Source organism: Equus quagga, chromosome 2, assembly GCF_021613505.1.
Source record: "Equus quagga isolate Etosha38 chromosome 2, UCLA_HA_Equagga_1.0, whole genome shotgun sequence".
NCBI lineage: Eukaryota > Metazoa > Chordata > Mammalia > Perissodactyla > Equidae > Equus > Equus quagga.
Window position 1 is genome coordinate 104,230,738 of NC_060268.1, and position 22,225 is coordinate 104,252,962.

The 22,225-nt window shown below is 48.5% G+C and overlaps 1 protein-coding gene across 1 annotated transcript; it reads right to left on the bottom strand.

Annotated features, from left to right (window-relative positions):
• Positions 1-1,481: 1,481 nt before the first annotated feature.
• FAM170B (family with sequence similarity 170 member B) lies at positions 1,482-4,215 on the bottom strand. Its single transcript, XM_046654925.1, has 2 exons — positions 3,701-4,215; positions 1,482-2,368 (listed from the first exon to the last, which is right to left on the bottom strand). The coding sequence occupies exons 1-2, from the start codon at positions 4,041-4,043 to the stop codon at positions 1,614-1,616; spliced, it is 1,098 nt and encodes a 365-aa protein (XP_046510881.1). The 5' UTR covers positions 4,044-4,215; the 3' UTR covers positions 1,482-1,613.
• Between the last annotated feature and the right edge of the window lie 18,010 nt (positions 4,216-22,225).

The window sequence follows — 22,225 nt, forward strand, 5'->3', positions numbered from 1 at the left end:
AAAGGGTCAGTCACAAGAGCGACAGAGAAGGGTTGTGTTCCACTTACAGGGGAGAGCAAGTGCAAGGGCTCTGAGGTATGAAAGCTTGGAGTCTTTAAGGAAAGAAGGAAGGCCAACAGGACAGGAGCATAGTGACTGAAGCAGTGAATACTAAGAAATGGTGATGGAGAAGCTAGCAAAGGCTGGGCCACAGAGGGCCCTGTAGGTTATGAAATGGGTACTCTCATAATTATTTCTAATTTTACATACATACATATATATAGGCCCACTGGTCATAAGCTCTACAGAGCAGCATCCATGCCTGTTTTGTTCATGGTTTATTCCCCGTGCCCAGTACAGAGCCTGGCACATAGGCACTTAAATCCTCTGGATGATATGAAAGGATAAACGTCTCCAGCATTCCATCCAGGCCAAGTGGCTGGCAATTTCCCAAACATACTGTGTCATTCACCCTTCTAAGATCCTCATTTTTGTCTGATTCAGTGATTCTCAACTGAAGGGCGATTTTCTCCCAGGGGACATTTGCTAATGTCTGGAGACATTTTTGATGGTCACAATTGTGGCCGAGTGGATGCTCCGGGCATCTGGTGGATGAAGGCCAGAGATGCTGCTAGACACCCTACAGTGGACAGGACAACCCCCAAGACAAACAACCATTCAGCCTAAAATGTCAACAGTGCCCAAGTAAACCTGGCCGAGTTAATGCCACCTGTCTTCCGAGTTTCTGTGAGCATCGCCTCTTTTGGAAAGTTTTCCTTCCCCATCAACCGGCATGAGTTTGGGGCCCTCCTCTGGGCTCCCCAAACTTCCTTCGTGTGATTCGTCCCCTTACTTTGCAATTGCCTGCTCTAACTGCCTCTCCCTGGCAGGTTAGGGTATGTTTCATCAGCGTACCTAACACACAGTGACCCATCCATGGATTTTCCTGCGTGAATGCAGCCCCCTGAGCTGGGAATGGATAGAAGGGTGAAGATGAATTTTGTAGCGACATTTTTAAAGGTTTAGTGGACGTGTGAACTCATAGGTCAGCAAGACTCACCCAGCACCCATCTCTGCCTCTGCCGGTCCCCAGGTGTCTGTGCTAGTATGCAACCTGCAGAGATGGGAATTTCCTGTGTGTCCAACTGTGGACCCGCGGCATGGTTCACGCAATGAGTCGTTGTCTTAAATTTTGAGTTTTTCAAGTTTAATCCCACTAAAATAAGACATAGAAGTAGGGCATAGGATGGGTTCCTGACAATGAAAAAAATAGGGCTGAAGCTTCGTTTGCAGTTGGCTCTCCTGCCAGTCATGACCTGCTCGATCCACCAGCAAAAATAGAAATCCCTGTGGCCACACGCTTGGGGCCTTCCGATCTCGCGGCCGCTGCCAGAAACGCTCGAGGATCTCCTCCTCGGATTCAGGTTTGAAATGGACTCTGGTTGAAGTGCTGTGCCCTTTGGAAGGGTTCCTTCCCCTTCACTTCTCACGGCCCTCCCAGCTCTACGTTCCTCTGCTTCCTTCCCCCGGCCCTCGTCCTCACTCCCTGCCCTGGTGGCTTTGGTCCTGCTGGCTGGGGAAGGAGCAACGGAGATGACAGAAGTGAGGGCAGAGCTGGGCTCATCACCTGCAGCTCACTGCTTCTGCTGCTGCGACGGAAGGGACTCGACCTCGACGTGGTACCTCGGATATTCACTGCTGTCCGAAGGGCTCTGTTCCTCCTCCTCCAGCTGTTGCTCCTGCGCTTGGTCCCGGGCCCGCCTTCTCTCCAGCATCTCCTCAAAAAAGATCTGGCAGCTGAAACCCTCTTGGATGCCGTACTGGGCGTGCTGCAGCAGCGCCTCCAGCGTGGGGAACACCCGGCAGCAGGCCACACAGCGCAGCCCGTAGTTGGTGGTGACCAGCCAGTCGGGAGTGTCCCGCAGCTCCTGCACGCAGCACTCCAGGGGCACCAGCAGCTCTGCCTCCTCCGGCTCCGGGCAGCAGCCATTCTTGCTGGCTTCCAGGTCCCAGTGCAGGTCGGTGTTGGAAGCCATCTCAAAGGAGGAGCCTTTCCTTCTCTGCCTCTTGGTGAACTCGGCTTCGTGGATGCGGGGCTTCCTGCTGACCGGCTCGAAGCCGGTGTCGGTCTCCCAGGCCACAGCCACGCCCTGCACGGTCTGCACGTGGGTGTAGAAGGCACACACACTCTGCTGGGCAGCGTCCTCCTGGTACGCGCAGGAACAGCAGGACTGGTACTGCGAGTAGGACTGGTACTCGGAGGAGGACTGAGACGACGGGGAGCTGCTCCAGCTCAGCATCCTCCGTGCCCTGGAGACGAAGCAGATGTCCTCCTCATGGAGACAGGGTGACCTGGGCCTCGGAGATGCCTCCTCCCTCTTTACGGTCCCTGAGAGGAGGAGAGACATTTTCATCAGTGCCCCACAAGGGGACAGTGCCACAACTCACCTTCAGGGCTCTGAAAGGGGGCAGGCTCCTGGGGCCCTTGGGCAGGTGCCATCACCTCCCTGTATCTGTTTCCCCATAAAACGGGGATGACAATAACGGCTACCTCATGCAGCAGTGACAAAGATCAAATAACGTGTAGATAGGCGGATGCATCTAGGAGTTATGGATATGAAAACAAGGATCAAATAGCTTATGAATGTACTATCTGAAAACTTGACTAAACCCAAAAGGCCATCAGCTAGTGAATAAACAGATTGTGGTACATCCATACAATGCCACCCTATCCATTGATAAAAAGGAATGAACTGCTGATCCACACAAAATATCAGTGAATCCTTAATGCATTCTACTCAATGAAAGCAACCAGAGACAAAAGGCCACATCGTATGTGATTCCATTTAGATGACGTTCTAGAAAAGGCAAAACTATAGGGCGGGAGGACAGATCAGGGGTTACCAGGAGCTGGGGCAGTGGGCAAGGTTCAAAGGGTCACAAGGGAACTTTTGGAGGATGAAAATGTTTTGCATCAGGATGACGGTGGTGGACACAAAGCACATGTGTCAAAATTCTTCAAATTGTACACTTAAAATTGGTGACATTTGTGTATGTAAATCACAGCTCAAGAGAGATAATTTAAAAAGCAACGCAAGGAGAGTGCTGTGGCCAGGCCCTCCAGCCCCACCTTCCCCTTCAGCGTTTGTCTTGTGCCTCTGTCTTACCCGACTCATTGTATCCGCATCACCCTACAAGCACTCCACGTGCTTTAACTCCTTGAATATTCAAACAAATAAAACCCTAAGAAATTGCATTGCTATGATTCCCATTTGACAGATTAGGAAACAGAGGCACAGAGCATTTAAATGACTGATGGATCCAGAGATGATGCCAGGCACTCGGCCCCAAGAGCCAGCGTCACCATAGGTGCTGCCCACAGTGACTTCATAGTGGTCTTCAAATTGGCGTTCTAGATGAACTTTAATCAATTTACTATAAAGGAATTTTTTATGTCATTCTGAAATCACAGGGTTGACATATCAATGCTGTTTTTTCCAATGCATATTAAAATATATTATGATATACATTTTACACTTTCATCCTCATGCCTCCCGAGAGCACCTCATGTACTCACAAGGGCCTTCGTCACACCCACCATCCATTTTTGTGGCCAGCACAACACTTTGGTAAAAGCACCAAGGGGTGACCCGATGCTCCCCCACCTCCCGTGCCTTCCTCCCAGGAAACACACCTGGCCGCACTCTTTCTCCTGACCTACCTGGCCAGCACACTTCCGTGCTCTCCTCCGTGGACCCTGGGCTGGTCAAGCTGAGGGTGGTCCCATCCGTCGCTGACTGTTCTCCCCTGTAGTCTGTGAAGTGGCGTTTCATGTTTCGACACCAGCGCCCAGGGGCCTCGGTGCTCCAGCTGTTTGGTGAGAGTTGGCTCGGGCTGTGCTGAAGCCCTCCACTGGCCTGGCCCGAGCGGCCGCTGGCTGCCCGGGGGTCACTAGGAGCTTGGCATTCTGTGACCTCATCAGTGACAATGGTCTGTTCTATGACCCATGGCAAGGACAGAGACTCAGCCAGGACTCCAGGAGAGGCTTTCCACTGGGATCTCATCTCCCCTCGGGACCTTTTCTGCCTTGTGTACTGTCAGGGACACACACAAACACAAAACACGGACACACAAAGACACAAACACCTAAACACACCCACATAGACACTTACAAACGTATAAACACAGCTATACTCACACAGACATACACATAGCTAATCACTCAGACACCCGTACACTCAAACATACATATGCACACACACTTACACAATATACACTCACACATACAACACACAAATTCACACCATATTCACTTAACCACACATACCGCATTCACACTTTCATGGCTAGACAGCAAATGAGCCCACTTCGTACCGGGGAAATAGCGGGTGACCGAACATCTTGCCTCCTTCCCACTGGTCCACAGTTCCCCTCTCCTGCCTCACTTAGGCCTCCAGCCGTCCACGGCCTGGAGCCCCAGGCCCTCTCTCACCTCTTGTCCCGCTAGCTGCCCCTTCCTCAGCTCAGACTCACATACCCCAGGATGCTCCACCCCAGGGATTTTACACCTGCTCTTCCTTCTGCTGGGAGCGCCTTTCTTCATCCCATGTGCTCACTCATCACTCTCGCTTCAGTCTCTGCTGAAACAGCACCTTGTCAGGGCAGCTGCCCCGACTCCCTAACAGAAACAGCACGCTCCAGCCCTCCATCTCTCTGTCGCCTTGCCCTGCTTTATTTTCAGTGTAGAGTTTATCACGCTCAGACCCTATAACATGTGTGTGCATAATGGGCTTCTCCATGTTCACCTCCTCCTTCAGTGTAAGCTCCGTGAGGAGAGTTTGTTCATTTTCCCTAGTACCTAGGATGATGTTTGACTCTTTAACAAGCACTCGAGAAATAATTGACAAATTAAGGAATAAATAAACGATGAACACCTGGAGCTGCTGACAAGGGCGCGCCTTCCTTGCCTTCCTAGCGGAGCCGCCTTCTCTCTGCAGCTCGGCCTCTGTGGCCCCGACACGGGCTGGTTCTCACCCCACGACTCTGAATCCCCACCCACTTCTCCCCCAGCACAAACCTCCCTCTAGACGAGATTCCTCTGGCATGGCTTCCTACCTGCGTCTGTCTCTGCTCCGGGGTGTCCTGGCTTTTGAACACACTTCCTCCAACACACTTCTCACCTTTTCCCTCCAACACTTGCTCAGCCTCACCAACTCCTCCAGATCCTAAATTCTAGACAGTTCCAAAAGGTGATGAATTGAAAGTAATCCCAATATTCCAGCAGTAACCTCACCACCACCCACCCAGCCAGCACCCAAGAACATATTCCTCTCCAGAAGGAGAGGCCCCTACGTGAAGGAAAACACCACAGAGCTGTACAGGGTGATGAAAAGTCACACTTGCATCAATGAAGAGGCAGCGTTCCCTGGGGGAAAGAGGAAATACTGTAAATGTGTCCTTTCTTACCAAATAAATCCAGAGGCTTGCCTTATAAAAACAAGGGGGTACCAGCAAAAGTAAGTAGAAAAATGGAAGATAAAAGCTAGCCCAGAAAAAGATCACATTATATATTCATATTTTTAAGGGATAAAGTAAATAACAAAAGGCTGAGAGGAAAAGACTCAGTCATTAAATGATGCTGGAAAATTTTATTCACTTTAAAAAAATCAACTTTGGTCTCCCCTCATATAAAACAACTAAGAATATTTTCCTGTGGTCCAGGGTCGTGTTTTAACAAAAAATCTTTAGAAAGAAAATAGAAGTTAATATTCATAAATATAGAGTGGCTTTTCTAAACTTAAATAATATCAATCTTGGCAAGCATTGAGAAGCTTTGTCATCTTTTCTTTTACTCCATTGCTTAGAAAAATCTCACTGTTTCGATTTGCATGTCTCTACTCTTTAGTGAAACTGAAATGAACTGTTCAGTAAAGGAAATGAACAAGCGATTCCCGGGAGAATAAATGCAGATGGCTGATAAACATCTAAGATGTTCAACTTAATGGAATAAGGAAACTACAAATTAAAAATACATGATATACAGTATATCATTCTCACTCATAAGGTAAGTGAGAGTTAGAAAGATTGACAGAACTAAGTGCTGATGAGGACACGAGGAAATGAGCCCTATTACCCTCTACGGGCAACAATGTGACTCGCATTCCTCAAAGGAAATTTGATGGAAACCACTAAAGTTCCAAGTGGGTGTATGGTCTTCCACTCAGCAGTTTACTTATCATTTCTTCCCTGGGAAACATTCACACTTTAGGCTGTGTGCACAAAATAGCACAGAGAGAAATATTTATTGCAGTATTGTTTACAATAGAAAAAAGAAGAGGAAACATTTCAAAGGTCCACGAAAACAAAGAAATGGTTAAATAAATCACAGCATAAGCAAACTGTGGAATACTGTACTGCAACACAGAGAAAGAGTTCTACATAACTAATAAATGAACTCGTGTTAAGCGAAAAAAGATGCAAGGGAATTCTACTGATGTAAAAATTAAACATGCTCGCCCCTCTCCACGTGGTAAAAGCAAGATGCAAGGGAATCCCACTGATATAAAAATTAAACATGCTGACCGCCCCCAACAAAAGCCCCACAAGTTCTGTGTGTCTACGTACGTAAAGGCACAGAAGAGGTCTGAAGACAACAATCCCCAACTGGGAGTCCTGGTGATCTCGGGGAGGAGGAGGAGGACTGGGTGGGGCTCTGGGAGACGGTATTTTCCAAAGATGGCCACACCAGTACGTCCCTCACCCCACACACTCTTCTTACAACGTGAAGCTGACACTCCTCCGTCTAGAGACGTGGTTTCTCTCGGCAGATTTGGGAAGCGCCTCCTCCCACAGAATGCAGAGGAGTGATGCTCCGAGGCTTCTGATGCTAGACCATAAAAGACAATATGATTTCCTCCTGGCTCCCTGTCTCCACTCTCCTGTGAACTTGGCAGCCATGATGTGAGGAAGCCCAAGCCACATGGAGAGGCCACACGGAGGTGTTCCAGCCGACAGCCCCAGCAAGGGTCCCAGCCAACTGTCAAATGTGCAAGTGAACAAGCCTTCAGATGATCTGCCTTCTGGCCTCTGAGTCTTGGAGCTGGGGCCACAGACGTCTTCGAGCAGAGACTAGCCATCCCCTCTGAATTCAACCATCTGCCCTGCCTGAATTCCTGACCCCCAGAAACTACATAAGTAAAACATCCATCTTTTACTAGGTTTGGGGGCACTTTGTTACATAGCCATAGTAGTTCAACAGACTTGCTTTTCCCTTTACTGTTTAAAGATGTTCCATGAGACAGCTCACTGACCAGCGTCAGCACCATAGTGCTCCTTCCTGGTCCAGTTGAGCACTGTGGTTCCCCCAGGACAAGTTGGGAGGATGGCTCCCACCACCCACCATCCAGGTACTTATTTGTTCAGTCCCAGTATTCCTGTAGAGCTGTTTCAGAATTGTTAACCTGCACCCCCAGGGGAAACTAGTTTACCAACTATGTTACAAGGTTTATCTACACTTGTTTTGGCCTTTAGCCTTACAGTTTCTAGTCAAAACACCATTTTCCAAAAGTTACTTGGGTCAGCGCCTTTATTCTCCCAGAATCTACATATGTTCTTTCTAATCGTCTCGACAAGCCCGCCAGGAGGCACAGTTAACCCTACTTTATGCAGGGAGGTAAGGCACCCAGGGCTTTGGGTGAGGCGTGGGTGGGAGGGATGAGGGCCTGGAGTCAGGGCTGCTGTGCCAGGCTGCCCCAGGGCTGCCCTCATGGGCTGCTTCCCAGGGAGCGGCTTAGAGGAAAGCTCCAGCCAAGATGTGCAATTCTCCTTCACGCTCACGTGGCCTCTGGACTGCTTCTGTCCACGGGAAGGCCCTCTGACCCAGCCCCTCCTCTGGCTCTGTTCAGATACTTAGCTAAGGCCACCCAGACACGGTTGCTGCCCTCCCAGAGGAAGGGAGAGGAGGATGGATGGGCCCAGGCCCGCCCAGCCCCCTGTGCCCCAGCCCCCGCAGTTTTCCAGCTGGTTCTCCAGCCTTGCCAAGAACTTCTGTGCTCCATCGCTGCAGCCAGCAGGGTCGGTGTGCAAAACCCCCAAAGGACCAGAGCAGCACTTTCCTGGATTTCTGACTGCTGGCCAACTCGTTTCACACGTTGCATGTGAGCCCTAAACCTCATCAAGAAGGCCTGGAGTCTTTTCCAGTCTTAATTTTTCCTCCAAACTCTGCTCTTCCCAGCCCCTGTTTTTCTCAGCCGGGAAAGGGTTGACAGGAAGCAAACCAGCCAAAGGCCTGGCAGGAAGCAGAGACGCCACCTCTCGCTTCCCTTCCCTTCAAACGCCACAGCCTGGCTTGTGCCACCATCTAGGCAATCAGATCATTCATCCAGATCTGATGAGCATCCAGAAATAGCCCGTCCACTGGGCCCGGGAGCCTGACGCCACCTGGGGTGGTGCATTGGTCACGGCTTTTCTGTGGCTCGGCCACTGTGTGAAGAGTTTCAAGTGGGCAACACTCCTTTCTTCACAATAGAAAATAGGGCCCCTCCAGGGGCTGCCAATCACCCTGCCACTGCCCCCCAAAGAACCCCTATCATTAGACTTGGCACCCGAGGGAGGGGAAGAAGTGGGGACCTGCTCAGATGCTGCTGGCCTGGTGTCCAGTGGGCTCCAGGGTACAGAGTCTCCCCCAGTGCAGGTCAGCCCCCAGGAATCATCGATGGCCTCAGCCCTATGCTAACTCTGAAGGGAAAGTGCCAGAAGATGTCAGACAAGTTGAGGATCAGAGTAGGGAAGTATTGTTTTTTGGGCTCGTTTTCTGTTGCTTCATGTGACTATTTAAAAAGACGTGAGTCAGTGGACCACGGAAGGAAAAACTCAGCCACAGAGAAATGTAAGATGAAGAGAGCTTCCTCAGGCTCCCCAGACGAATGGAGAAGGGAGCTGTGCTTTTGTTTTCCTTCAGGCTAATAACAGGCTGCTGCTTCTCCGTGGTTTGCTTGGAGCTGTCTCGGGGTTTTGACCTCAACCTCAGGACGCCCACACAAATAGCCTAGGCCTTCTCTGTCATCGGGGAACCGCCTGGGCCCTCGGGCATGTCGGTGGCTGTGCCCCAGGCCTCAGAGCCCCAGCCTGGCCCAGCGCCTGCCTCCCTCCTGCCCAGCTCTGGCTCCACGGGACCACGAATGTTCAACCAGATTTGCAGGATGCAAAAGAATCTTTTTCCAACGTATGCTTCCTCCGAAGGGTGATCTCACTTGGGAGGAAGGACATCTCAGCTGGAGGCCACACAATGTGACCCAGGAGCTCCAAGATCCTAGCAGCTGGTCACTCCCCTCTCACGTTCTTAGAGACCCAGGCTCGCAGTCCTGGGGAAAAGGCTGGGTGTTCCCTTTTTCTGTGTCCAAAATGTGCTGGCCACAGGCCACCCCGGACACAGCTCTCAGGCCACTAGTTGCTAACTCATCCTGAGGGAACCTTCTGGAAGCATAGCTCCAATTTGGAGGTTGAGATCTCAGAACCCCAAAGATCAACAGTGAGTTCCCACGGTTTCTAAGTGTGCTGGCCGTACTCCCATGCAGCTTTCAGCTCACATCCAGGGCATTTGCAACAACCGCTGGAAAGCCGCGCATGCGCTCACAGATAACCAGAGCAAGCAGAAACAAGATGACCTGCTTCCATCCCCACAACTAGAAGAGCTATTACAGGGCCTTGTCTTAAGATTAGCTCCTTCCCCTCCAGTCCCTCAGAGAAAGTCTCTCTTTTGTGAGATGATGCTGTTGCTCAACGGATGGCAGAGGTGGCCCTGGGAAGGCCAGCCACTGTCCGTCCTCTAGCACACCTCCCAAAGCCTTGTGGCTGATCCCAGAACCTCTGAGAATGAAGTAGGGGTAAGGTGCGGGACTTCTGGGCAGGCTGGATCAGGTTGTGCAAAATTCCCACAGGAAAGTTCCCAAGAAAGGAACCCAAGGCCAAGAATTAGGGGTTGGAACTTGAAAACGACCCAGCGAATTTATTATTACTTTATGGAATACAACACAGGATAGCTTATTTACATAGCACAAATTCACAGACTGTGGTACATGACAGTGAAATACCACTGAACAGGCCAAAAAATAATGCTTATATTATTTACCTGCCTAGTGAAAGAGGTATGAAGGCTCTTATTTGAACCGCAAGATAGACACAAATTCAAGTCGGCTTATTGGGAAATTACAGGCCACAGACATTAGTAATGCTATAAGGAGCGGTCACCCTGTAGGATGTACCACGCAACCCACAACAAATTAAACTGATCACAATAAAACCACACTAAGATAGTTAAAAGGCAGGAACAGCAGCCACTGAAAACTGATCTCTCAAGATCTCCCTGATGAGGTTCTGGAAACAAAGCCCACTTCCCCCAGATCACCGGGTTTCTTTCTGCACGAGACGCACAGGGGAGCCTGGCCACACGCATGAGAGCCAGGCGTCTTAGCAGGACCCCAAATTTCAGTTCTGGCGAAGCCTAGTACTGGATTATTTTAATATACAAATGCCAAACATTTGGAACCAAAATAATTCGTATTGATGGTGTGCAGCCCTCAGCCAAATGTGAAAAATTAAGTCAGGCGCCAGCGCAGTGGCGCAGCGGTTAAGTTCGCACGCTCTGCTTTGGTGGCCCAGGGTTCGCCAGTTGGGATCCAAGGCGCAGACCTACACACCGCTTATCAAGCCATGCTGTGGGAGACATCCCACATGTAAAGTAGAGGAAGATGGGCATAGATGTTAGCTCAGAGTCAATCGTCTCCAGCTAAAAGAGGAGGACTGGCAGCTTGGGGCTAATCGGCCTCGGGGAAAAAAAAAAAATGAAGTCAATGTGGACAGAAAAGTAACTTGCATTTTCAATGAGTTCATGGCCCAGAGGGGCGTCCAGCGGTGTGCTGGGGCCAGCTAGTACTGGCTATGAGAGCCCGTTGTTAAATCTTTCAATAATTTTTTGCAAGTCAGTGGTTAAACACAGTCATTATCAAAATTAAAATCATGTACACTTACAATTAAATCAATTATATTAGACACAAAAGTAATAAATACTTAGAACTCATCAATTCCCAATTATTTTCCTACGTTTTATGACAACATTGGCAACTTCTAAGAGGGCGTGGAGGGAGTATTTACACCATGGTGATGATCAAAGTCTAAAGTCACGCCTTTCCTACACCCCCCACCATGACCCCCACGCCAGATCCATTGTTAAATATTTACCATCACACCACCGCAGGTTCCTATGGGCGATTACCAGAGCCCACAGTTCCGGCTGTGAAGACAATCCCTTTAGGCAAGTTCCCCCTAGTAACTCCAAGTTCCCAGAAGTTTCCACAATGCAGGTTGTATTTTAATCCATCAGAGACGTGCTCAGGACCCTCCCATCTGCATGAGGGTCGCAATTTAGAAAGGGCACCCCCACCCCATCCATCAACTTATGATCCTCACAGCAATCTAGAACTGTGGCCAAAGGGATATTCTTTCTCCTTTAAAAGACAAGGACACTGAGCCTCAGCAGTGAGGGCGGTGTTCTGGGGTCACACAGCCTGTAGGATGGGAATCCAGCTTTCTGGACAAAATTAGCTAGGTCAGGTGGGCACGTTTTATTAAAAAAAAGAAGAAGAATTAAATAAACACAAGATCCACAACTGGTCTACTCTGGTGGGAAAATTAAATGGAAGCAAACTTTCTGGCAATATGTCACAACAACTTTAAACAGGTGACACTTTCTTGCAGTCCCACTTCTACAGATTTATCCTGAAAGAAATTCAGGGTGTGCCAAGATTTCGCTGGCCCATTTTCAAGACAGCATTATCTATACTCCTGAACTCAGAAGCAACTTGTGTCCCAGGCAAGGGGTTGAGCTAAATTGACCTGGTTGCACCAGGCTCACCTGGGAATTTGTCAGAAATGCAAATTCTTGGGTCCCACCCCAGTGCAGACAGCAATCTGTGTTGAAATACGTCCTCCCGATGATAGATTGGATGCCTGCTAGACTTTGAGAAGCCCTGGGTTAAATAAATCATGGGACAACTAAAACAAAGGAATATAACGCAGTTCATGAAGAACGCGGAAAAACGTGTTCACAATATAGTAAGTAAAAACATATACCGAATGTACGATCCCAATTATGTAAACCTAGTGTATGTATATATACACACTCACACACGTCAGGTCTGGGAAGATACATACCAAAACGTGGACAACATTTATCTTCAGAACAGGGGTTCCCTCAACCTTACAATAAACGTGGAAGAAAATAAGCACTAATTTACTTCTGGTTTTATTCGAATACTAATGAAACTAAAATAAAATACAGGCCCACAAGCAAGATTTTGCAAGGCCACATGCCTCCTGCCCACTCACCCCTAGGATGCTCCACAGCAGGTCCAGTGGGCACGTCCCTCAGCCCAGGGCATCAGGACTGGTGTCAGCTTCTGGGTCAGCGGATGGCATGTGGCTCAGTGGGTACAGAAAACGGCGCTGGGGGGAAGAGCAGAAACCTGCTCCTGTCCACACGGGGTTAAAAGAAACTGACTAGAGAGAAGCCCTATGGGAAAGACATGACATTTGTTTGCAGGGAAACATAAACAAGGACAAACGGAGAGGGAGAACTGGCTCAATGAGGGTCTGATCAAAGCCAGCTGGGAAGGGAGACACAGGGAGGGAGGCGCCCAGCGCGGGATGGGGTGGGCCTGGGGGCAGGCAGGGCGGCCTCTCCAGCTCTGGGGGCTGCCCTGGGGAGTGTGGCCCCGAACACAAACACAGCCCTGGGAAGTTGGGGATGATTGGGCTTCGGGCACTTTGGGACCTGAATTAGCTGTTCCGGTCATCCCGATGGGAAGAAGACCCACTCTGATTCTGTCTTCTCAGCCCCAAGGTTAGAACAGAAAAGAATCAGCATTTATCTAGTGCCAACCATGTGCCGGGCACAGAGTAGGGCATTCCATTACATCATTTAATCCTTAAGATGGTCCTAGAGGAGACCGTCCTCCCCCGACCCAGTTTTCTAGTCTAACTTCATCAAGGTCAGGTAGCTGCTGTGCTGTGCAGCAGGCGTCCGAACGAGGGCCCCTGTCCATCGACAGAGCACAGGCTTCCTCATCTCAGCAGGTGAGACTGTCGTCAGTGCCCACCAGAGTCCTCCCGGTGCCCTCCCCATGTCCCTTCCTACCCCGACCCACAGCTCCTCCACCCACAGCCGTCCACCACTCCTTCTGAGCAACCGAGCGCCTGGAAGAGCTGGTGTGAGCCCCAGGCTTGGCACCATTTCCATCCTGTAAAGGCAGCTTTACAATGTTTATTTAAAATCGTGCCAGGCAAACGCTAAGCATGTACTGTAAATTCTCATTAACTTGAAGAGACGTTTCCCTTTGGGAGACAAAACGCCTCGCTGATTTCATGAGCAATAGCTGGAGCTTAAAAGTTACACCACCACTTAAGTTTTTTTTCTTGGCCTTGGCCTAAGGACGACCTTCTGTTGCTTCCCCTCACTGCTTTTGGAGCCCAGACACAGGCTCCCCACTCAGAATGGGGGAGGCAGTGGGAGGGTTCCCTCTAGGACCCAGATGGCGCCTAAGAGAGTGACCACCCCCACAGGCAGGTTGCAGGTGTCCTCACCTCCTAGGATGTGCCCAGTTCCTCCTACCCCTTCCCACCTTCTCTTCCTTCATCTGGGTGAGTCATTAGCATCCTCATTTAGGAAGCCCATCAAAGGAGATGAAGTTAGCCTGACTGAGGCCAAGTCATGCCCATCCTGGCTGGCAGCCTTCCAGGGACGTCAAGGGTTTTACGTGGCTAAACTTCCAAAAAATCCTCTTTAGATGTTATTTCCTTTCTAAAATGTTTCACTCACATGAAAAAAACTCTCTCTTTGAGGGCTAATTCCTGTCCTGCCATCTTGCTCTTCTGCCCCACCCCCACCCCCCCGCCCCCAGAGAAGAGGAGTCGGCCCTCTCCACCTGGACCATCTTGGGAGGCGAGGCACCCCAGCAATTCAGGTGAGTACAAGCCTCCAGGTGGTCCCCTGCGCCTTCCATCCTTCTGTCGGGGTTGAGCTGGTAGTAGACGCACGGCCACCATGACGAGCTAAGTGTCTGGATTCCGTGCCGCCGTCACACCTAGAGCTTCCTATTCTGATTTAAGGCCAGTCTCATACCAGTTCACCAACTAACGGGAATAACAGCCACCTGTGAGCTCGCTACTCCCAGAGAAGAGAAATGAGCGTACTCCTCCTCCTCCTGCTCATCCCGCCTCTCCTGACACCCTCGTGTCCCCTGACTCAGCCTGTGCCTACAGCTCTCCTCACAGCATCCCCACCCTCTGCCTCACCCGGGCACTGGGCTGTCCTTGTCCCCTAATCTTGTTTCTACCATGTTGCTGCCCTTTCTGCCATAGTGGTATCATAATTCACTCTGTCTACTTCCCTACCTGGGGACTCTCTTGGCCAAGACGACCCGAGGCCACCCCCAGATGCAGCTCTTTCCTCTCTCACTGTCTCCGAGGGCAGCCTGGCATTGGAGCCAAATCTGAGCTGCAAACTGGGATAAAGAAGCCAGAGAGGGATGGGTTTCCGTTCCAATATCAGGGGCCAGCGGCCTCAGAGACCAGGCTCGCCATAATACTAAGGGATAGTACTAATACCCATAATATTATTACTCAGACCATTCTCACGCTGGCCATGCCACATGCACACTGTGGTTTTAGGAGAAAAACTCCTATCTTCTCTAGAGAAATTCTCATGTCTGTGTCAAAAGAACAGACACAAAAATTTTCATTAGGTGTGTTTTATAGTAACAAAAAATTAGAAATGGCACACATTAAAAAGTTGAGTAGAACACTGGAAATGATTTCAATCAATTAAAACAAAGGAAAATGTTTAAAAAAACGAAAAGCATTGGTGAGCGTGTGGAGAAATGATACTGCCCATATCCTGTTAGTGGAGAGTGAATTGGTAGAGACGCGCTGAAGAAGACGTAACCTGTAACTACAACTTTAATTTTCAATTCTCCCTCCCCATGAAATTAGCTTGTTCAATTTTTCATTTTCTTCTTGAACAAGCATAGTCATTTAAATTTTTCTGGGAGAATTACCCTTTTCATCTAGATGTTCAAATTTACTTCTCTTAAAAAGTATTCTTTGCTATATACTCTTTTAATATTTTCAATGTCTGTAGGCCAATAACAATAAATGTTTATTATACTCTTACCTTCTGCCTGGCATTGTTCTAGGCCCTGGGGATACAGCAGTGGACGAGACAGACAAAATCCTTTTCCTCAAGAAGCTGGCACTTGGGGCCGGCCCCGTGGCCGAGTGGTTAAGTTCATGTGCTCCACTTCAGCAGCCCAGGGTTTCACTGGTTCGAATCCTGGGCGCGGACATAGCACTGCTCATCAGGCCATGCTGAGGCAGCATCCCACATGCCACAACTAGAAGGACCCACAACTAAAATATACAACTATGTACTGCGGGTCTTTGGGGAGAAGAGGAAGAAAAAAAAGAAAAAGCATTGGCAACAGATGGTAGCTCAGGTACCAATCTTTTTTCTTAAAAAAAAAAAAAGAAGAAGCTGGTATTCCCGTGGGGGAAAACTATAGATAAGAGGGTATCTTGGGTCCACTTCTATTGTCTCTTTAGTCCTAAGAGTCACATATTCCTGCTTCTTGGGTACGGGTGTTGTCCCACTGAATAATGGACACTGTGGATGCCACATTGTGGAGACTCTGGATTCCGTTATCTTCGGTTGAAGAGCATTGATTTTTAGTTGTTCTAACTGTGTTTCCTTAGGTTCTGTATTTGTCTATTTAGCATCCATTATTCACAGGGCCAAACAGCCAAAGTTGTTTATGCCTCCCCATCATCCAGCTTTTGTGGGCAAGCGAAAATCACATTATAAACCCTCCAACCTATCCTGATCCCATAGCCCCAGCGCTTCCTTGATCAAACTCTCACACCAAGCCAAGGTTTCCCTAACACTAAGTCACCCGGACCCAGATAGGAGGCAACTGGAGACCACCCCTATGGTCTGGAGCCGCCAACGTTATTTAAACCAGCCAATCCCAAGCTGTTTGCCCTGTGCTGCCCTGCCGCTCCTGTGGGAAACTCTATAAGGCTCTGGGCTGTGCTTTCGACTCTCTCCTGTTTCCGGATCGAACTGATGCTCCTCGCTGTGGCTCTGTGCAGTGCGGGGTTTACATTCCCCCTTCTCTTGAGAAATGTAAATAATAAATTCATTTTAAATGGCACCGATCTCTCTGCGTCATCACTTAGTCACCTTTATAAATTAAGACCTGGGCACAAATCATTAGTCTGTGAAGTTAAATTGCTAGCCAGTCGCCTTGACTCTACAGAATCCTGGTCCTAGGGCTTACGGAGAGGGCCTGTTTCAGTTTGGCCTCTAGTCCTAGGGCGAAACCCCTAGTTCTGTTTTCTCTGGGAAGCTGGGCGTGTTTACCAAGTATATTAGTCAAGCTTCTCCAGAGAACAGAACCAATAGGAGGTGTATTTATAGAGAAACAGATTTACTGTACAGAATGGAGCTTGGCAAGTCCAGATGAGCAGAGCAGGCCAGCAGGCTGGAGACCAGGGAGGATCCAATGTCACAGCTGAAGTCCCAAGGCTGTGTGCCGACAAAATCCCCTCTTGTTTAGAGGAGACGTGTCTTTCGTTCTATTCGGGCCTTCAACTGCTTGGACGAGGCCCACCCACATCGGCTTCATTCAAAGTCCACTGACTTCAGTGTTAATCACATCCAAAAACGCCCTCCCAGAAACATCCAGAATAACGTTTGCCCACATATCCAGACCCTGTGGCCCAGCCACCTTAACACATAAAATTAACCGTCACACCCCATGTCTCTAATCTAGCAGGATATGACCCACAAAGCGTCTCTCAGTTGCAGGGCAGCTGCTGAGGTCTCTGCTCAGCTCTCCTTTGCCTTCCAGCTGTTGTTTTCCATTGAGCCCCTTGGCAGTTTCACGCTGTGCACGCCTACTTTAGAAGTCAGCCAAGCATTTAAGGGAAATTTCTAAGCAGCCTTTGGGTCTCCCCATCCACGGCTACTTCCTGTCTGGAATTGCCCCCCTACATTTCTAGCCACCATGACACCTTCAAATCCCAACCTTGGTTTTCTCGGCCCGGTAAGACGCCACTTTCCACTTAAACTCTGCTGCCCTGTGTGTGGTGTAAACTGGATGTGTCCCCGGGCACAGAGCCAGATAAACACGGAGCTCACCCACTTCTCTTCTTTCGAGGATCAATTTCCCTCTGGCCTTTGCCTGCTTTAGGTGGCTCTTCAGCGCCTTTAAACAGTTGTTATATTGTATTTTGTACTGAATTTATAACTGTTACTGGGAGAAGGATGAAAAGGATACATTACTCTGTCACATCCAGCTTCAGAAAACCTCGAGTTTTTTTTTTTTAAGTATTTGAAGATGTCCAAACTAAGAAATAGTTTAGTACTAACATTTTTAAATTTTTCAGATTTTTATTTCACTGGGTCAGTAAAGGTCGAGTGCATCATTTCAATCCTTTGCAATTTGTTGAGATCATTTTTGTTTCTTTGTGGCCTGATAGACATTCCAAACTTACTATGTGGATGTTTGGAGGGCTGCTTTAAAACCTTCTAATAATTCTCTTGTGAGTATATCAAGCTTCACTTGATTTCACAGCTATGTTGTCAGGTGTATAAAGCTTCATGATGCTATTATCAATATCAAATATCCTTCTCTGGCTCTCGTCAAGCTTTTTACTTGAATTCATTTTTTTTTCCTGATATTACTCTTTCTACATCTGTCATATTTTTTTGTTGGCATTTGCCTGGCATAATTTTTTCATCCCTTGATTTTCCATCTTACTTTAAGTTTTATTTTCGCTGTATCCCTTATAAATAGCATGTAGCTGAATTTTTTTAAATCAAAATAAATACTTGTTTTAAATGGGTGAATTAAATGAATTTAACCAATTCACATTTATTTTTTATGTATTTATACTTATTTTTGCCACACTAATTTATCTGTTTATGATGCTTTCTTATTTGTTCCTCCTCCTTCTTCTTCTCCTTCTCTTTCTCCTTTTTTTTTTTTTGAGGAAGATTAGCCCTGAGCTGACTGCTGCAAATCCTCCTCTTTTTGCTGAGGAAGGCTGGCCCTGAGCTAACATCCGTGCCCATCTTCCTCTACTTTATATGTGAGACACCTACCACAGCATGGCATGCCAAGCAGTGCCATGTCCGTGCCCAGGATCTGAACCGGTGAACCCCGGGCCTCTGAGAGTGGAATGTGCAAACCTAACCGCTGTGCCACTGGGCTGGCCCCGTTCTCACTCTTGATATGTCTTATTTGTTCTGTCTGCTCTCTCCTTCTAGGACACTTATTAAATGAGTATTAGAACTTCTGGATCTTTCCTCTGTGTCTCTAAACTTCTTTTTCATATACAGTCACTTCAACGGGGACATGTTCTGAGAAATGCATCATTAGGCAATATCATCATTGTGTAAACATCACAGAGTGCACTTACACAAACCTACGTGGTACAGCCTGCTACACACCTAGGCTACACGGTACTCATCTTATGGGTTCAACCAAGTGGCTGAACCTGTTAACACCTTGCTTGCATCACAGAATTCTCGACCCTCCTCCTCGTGCTCCCTCATGCAGCCTGAGCCCCGGGCACAGAGATTCTCTTGCCATTCCTTAGCTTCACCGTGTTCTTTTATTCTCCTGGGTATTGGCCTATCAGGTTCCAGAGTGCCCTGCCCTCTTCTCGAACTCGTCCAGGCTGAGCCATCACTCTCTACTAACAGCTGTGATTTGCCTTTCTTCAGGGCTCCAACAGCACTCTGTTCACATCCCTGATAGTACTTGCCTCCCCTGCTTGTCTGCAATTTCCTCTACTTAAGGACCACATCTCTGTCTCCTTGTGTTTTTCCCACAGAGTCTAGAGCCACATCTTATAACAGATAACATTTAGAGAAAATTTACAAGTTTTGGACACTGTTCAAAGTGTGTTACACGCAGTAACTCATTGGAAAATTGTAGCAACCCTCTGTGGTCATCATCCCCAGTTTCTGGAAAAGGAAACTAAGACAAAGTTATGGGACTTGTCAGATTCGCACACAGAGAGTGAGCGGCAGGCAGGCGGCATTTGAGGTCGGCCATCCGGGTTAGAGCCCATACGCTGAACCACACGGCTGAAGGATTCCATCAGTGAAGGAGCACGTCGGCTGTGATGGCCAGTGCACCCGTGCCTAAGGACGCTGGGCTTGAAGGTGCACACGCAGTTCCAACGATCGAAGTGTCCACAGGGTCTGGAGGAAGGTGGCAAGTGCCCAAGAGAGTTTTCTCCTGTTCTGTTGAGTCTCATTTTCCCTCTGAGACCAGCCATTTCCTGATGGATGGCAGTCCCACTGATGCCCAACCTGAATGAACCCAGATCAAGGCCTGATGGGGAGGAGGAGGCATCAGCCCAACCTGATGGAGGTGAGAGGAGCATCACCTACGACAGTGGCAGGTAGACCTTCTGGACGATGTGGGCAGAGACCACAAACGTCTCTCCCTGCTGACAGAGCCCCTGCTGCTGTCTGCAAATGCCCCATCAGAACACATTTGGGGTAATTCTCGGACACGGTTTTCATGCCTTTTTGGCCCATCAGCAGTTGTGCTTGACTTACAGTTTGCTGCCCGCATGTAAGAACCGCCTCCTGATTTAAACTCAGGAAAGGATGAAAAATCAGGACCACATTGTAAGGCTTCCTTATGGGTCATTTTCTGCTAAGAAAAATAATGCACAGCTCTGAGCCACCTGGAGAGCTCAGGCCACTCTGCCAAGCACTTGTGCATGTCCAGCGACAGAGGCGGACTCATCTGACATTGGGTAGGGGAGGACGGCGGTGTCAAATCTACACTTGCCCTGAACAGGGGCCCGAGAGCTCTCTTGGTCTGGGCTGCTGATCTAACACACACAGTGGCTGCACGATGCTTACCTGAGGTGGGGGGGGGGGGGGGTCTCTCATTAATTAGAAACACCTGCTTTGGTTTATTTAAAAAAGAACACCTCCTTTTGACTGAGCCTTCCCTGTTCAAACTTAAGTGACATTTGTCAACTATCTGGCTCATTTTCTCTAGATGGACAATGGTAAAGGTCATTGACCACTTGGCTTATCATGTGGTTATAATCAATTTTCTGTTAAACTTAGCTTAAGAGAAATTTATCTTCATGAGAAAAACATCAGACAAATCCCAGTTGAGGGACAGTCTGCAAAATGCCTGACTGGTGCTCCTTAAAGCTATCAAGGTCATGAAAAACAAGGAAAGTCTGAGAAGCCATCACAGCCAGAGCAACCTAGGGAGACCCAACAGCTAGATGCCATGTGGTGTCCTGGTCCTAGGACAGGAAAGGGACATTGGGTAAAAACTAGGGAAATCCAGATAAAGTGTGGACTTCAGTTGATAATAATGTGAGCATATTGGCTCATTAATTGTGACAAATGAACGACACAATGTCAGATGTTACATTAGTGTGGGGCATATGGGAACTCTCTGAACGCCTCTCACAACTTTTAGGAAAATCTAAAACTTCTGAAATAAAAGCTTTATTTAAAAAGTAACAGAGAAATTAATTACAGGAACGAAAACTTCCTGAATCTCACCTTCTCTGAATTTGGGTATGGGGTAAAAGTTGGCCAAAACTGAAGAAAAGTACCAGATCAGTTTGCTGAGTGCTGGCTACAGCCAGTGTTTGAAGAGCTTGACGTGCGTTACGTCACTTAAGGCTGACATAGATCCTCCAGGGTATGGACAATTATGAGCCCATTTTACAAATGAGGAAACTGAGGCACAGCAAGGTTGAGTAACTTGTCCAGCTCAGAAAGCAGTGTTCGGCTGTAGAGCCAACATACTCCATCACCGCCCTATTCTGCACAGAGAGGGCATTGCAAATGAAGAGAAAATTGCAAGTCAGTTGAAATTCCAGGACTTTGAACACTTGGACCCAAAATGTGCTGATAAGTGAGCTGGGATGTTTGAGGCCTGAGCGACTTCCCTGTCCTCTGCATACACAGCCTGGGAGACGTGCCACTCATTTGTCATCTGATGATAACGTACATGTGAAAAATCACATTCTTTGAAAGATGATTAATTCATCTGACAAGTCTGAGATGATGACAAATGACTCGGAAGGGAAAGAATAGTCAGCGGGATGGGCCCTGAGCACAGCCTGGACCTGCCCTTTTTAGACACATGTCACAGCCCCACTTGCTCTGCTTGAGTCTCAGGCTCTCCTCCGCTCGCCTCCCTCTGTCTAAGCAAGTCTCTGCGCGTTCCATCTTCCGGGAAAGGAGCCTTACAAATCCTCCAGGCTGACTCTCCCTGCTTTCTCTCGAGGATCCCGGACCGCATTCTGGAGCAACCTCTGACATGTGTGTTTTTCACCCCAGTTCCAGCTTGAACACCCGCAGAAACGTGGGGTTCACTCTCTCTCCAAATGCAGCCCATCCTTTGCCTCCCTAGCAGTCAATCGAGAGAGCAAGGCCGGCTGCAGACCCTTCCCCAGGCTGGTGCTCCCGGGTCTTCCGCACCCCAGTCAACGGCACCAAACCCCAGGGGCAATGATGCTGAGTGGCCCCTTCCCTCATCCCCAAAGCCATCTGTCAGCAAATCCTAGCATCTCCACCTCTAAACCCCGCCCCGAACCCATGCATCCTCTGCACCCTGGCTGCCAGCCCTCCAACCCAAGCTTGCCTCTGGCTTGGACTGGCGCCAGGATGCCGAGCAGGACGCTAGGGGCTGCAAAGGGCTACTGACATGTCGTGACTCATTTGAAAATCACAATAACTCTGATATTTTAGTCTCCAACTGCTTAACTTATTGTCTGCCTCTCAGCTATTGCCAAACTTGGGTGATGAAAGGGGTGTCATTTATTTACTTGCTCAAATCCCCATATAGTCTGTGATAGAATATGTAGAATCTATCAGAATTCTATGATATGTATACTTTTAACACACATAGAAGAGTACACACAAGTATATTTATTTAATTGTATGTATTGATTGTAATTTATAGATTCAATGTGAATATATTTTTAATTTGTACATATAGAGATTGATATGTACTTTTTAATTTCTTGATCTTGCGAGATAGCCCTGTCCCCATCTTACCTTCTCCTTCTCCAGGTACTGAATCCTGGAGGCAGTAAGCCCCAGCTACACTGTCAGACCCTGGCTGGCTGCTGC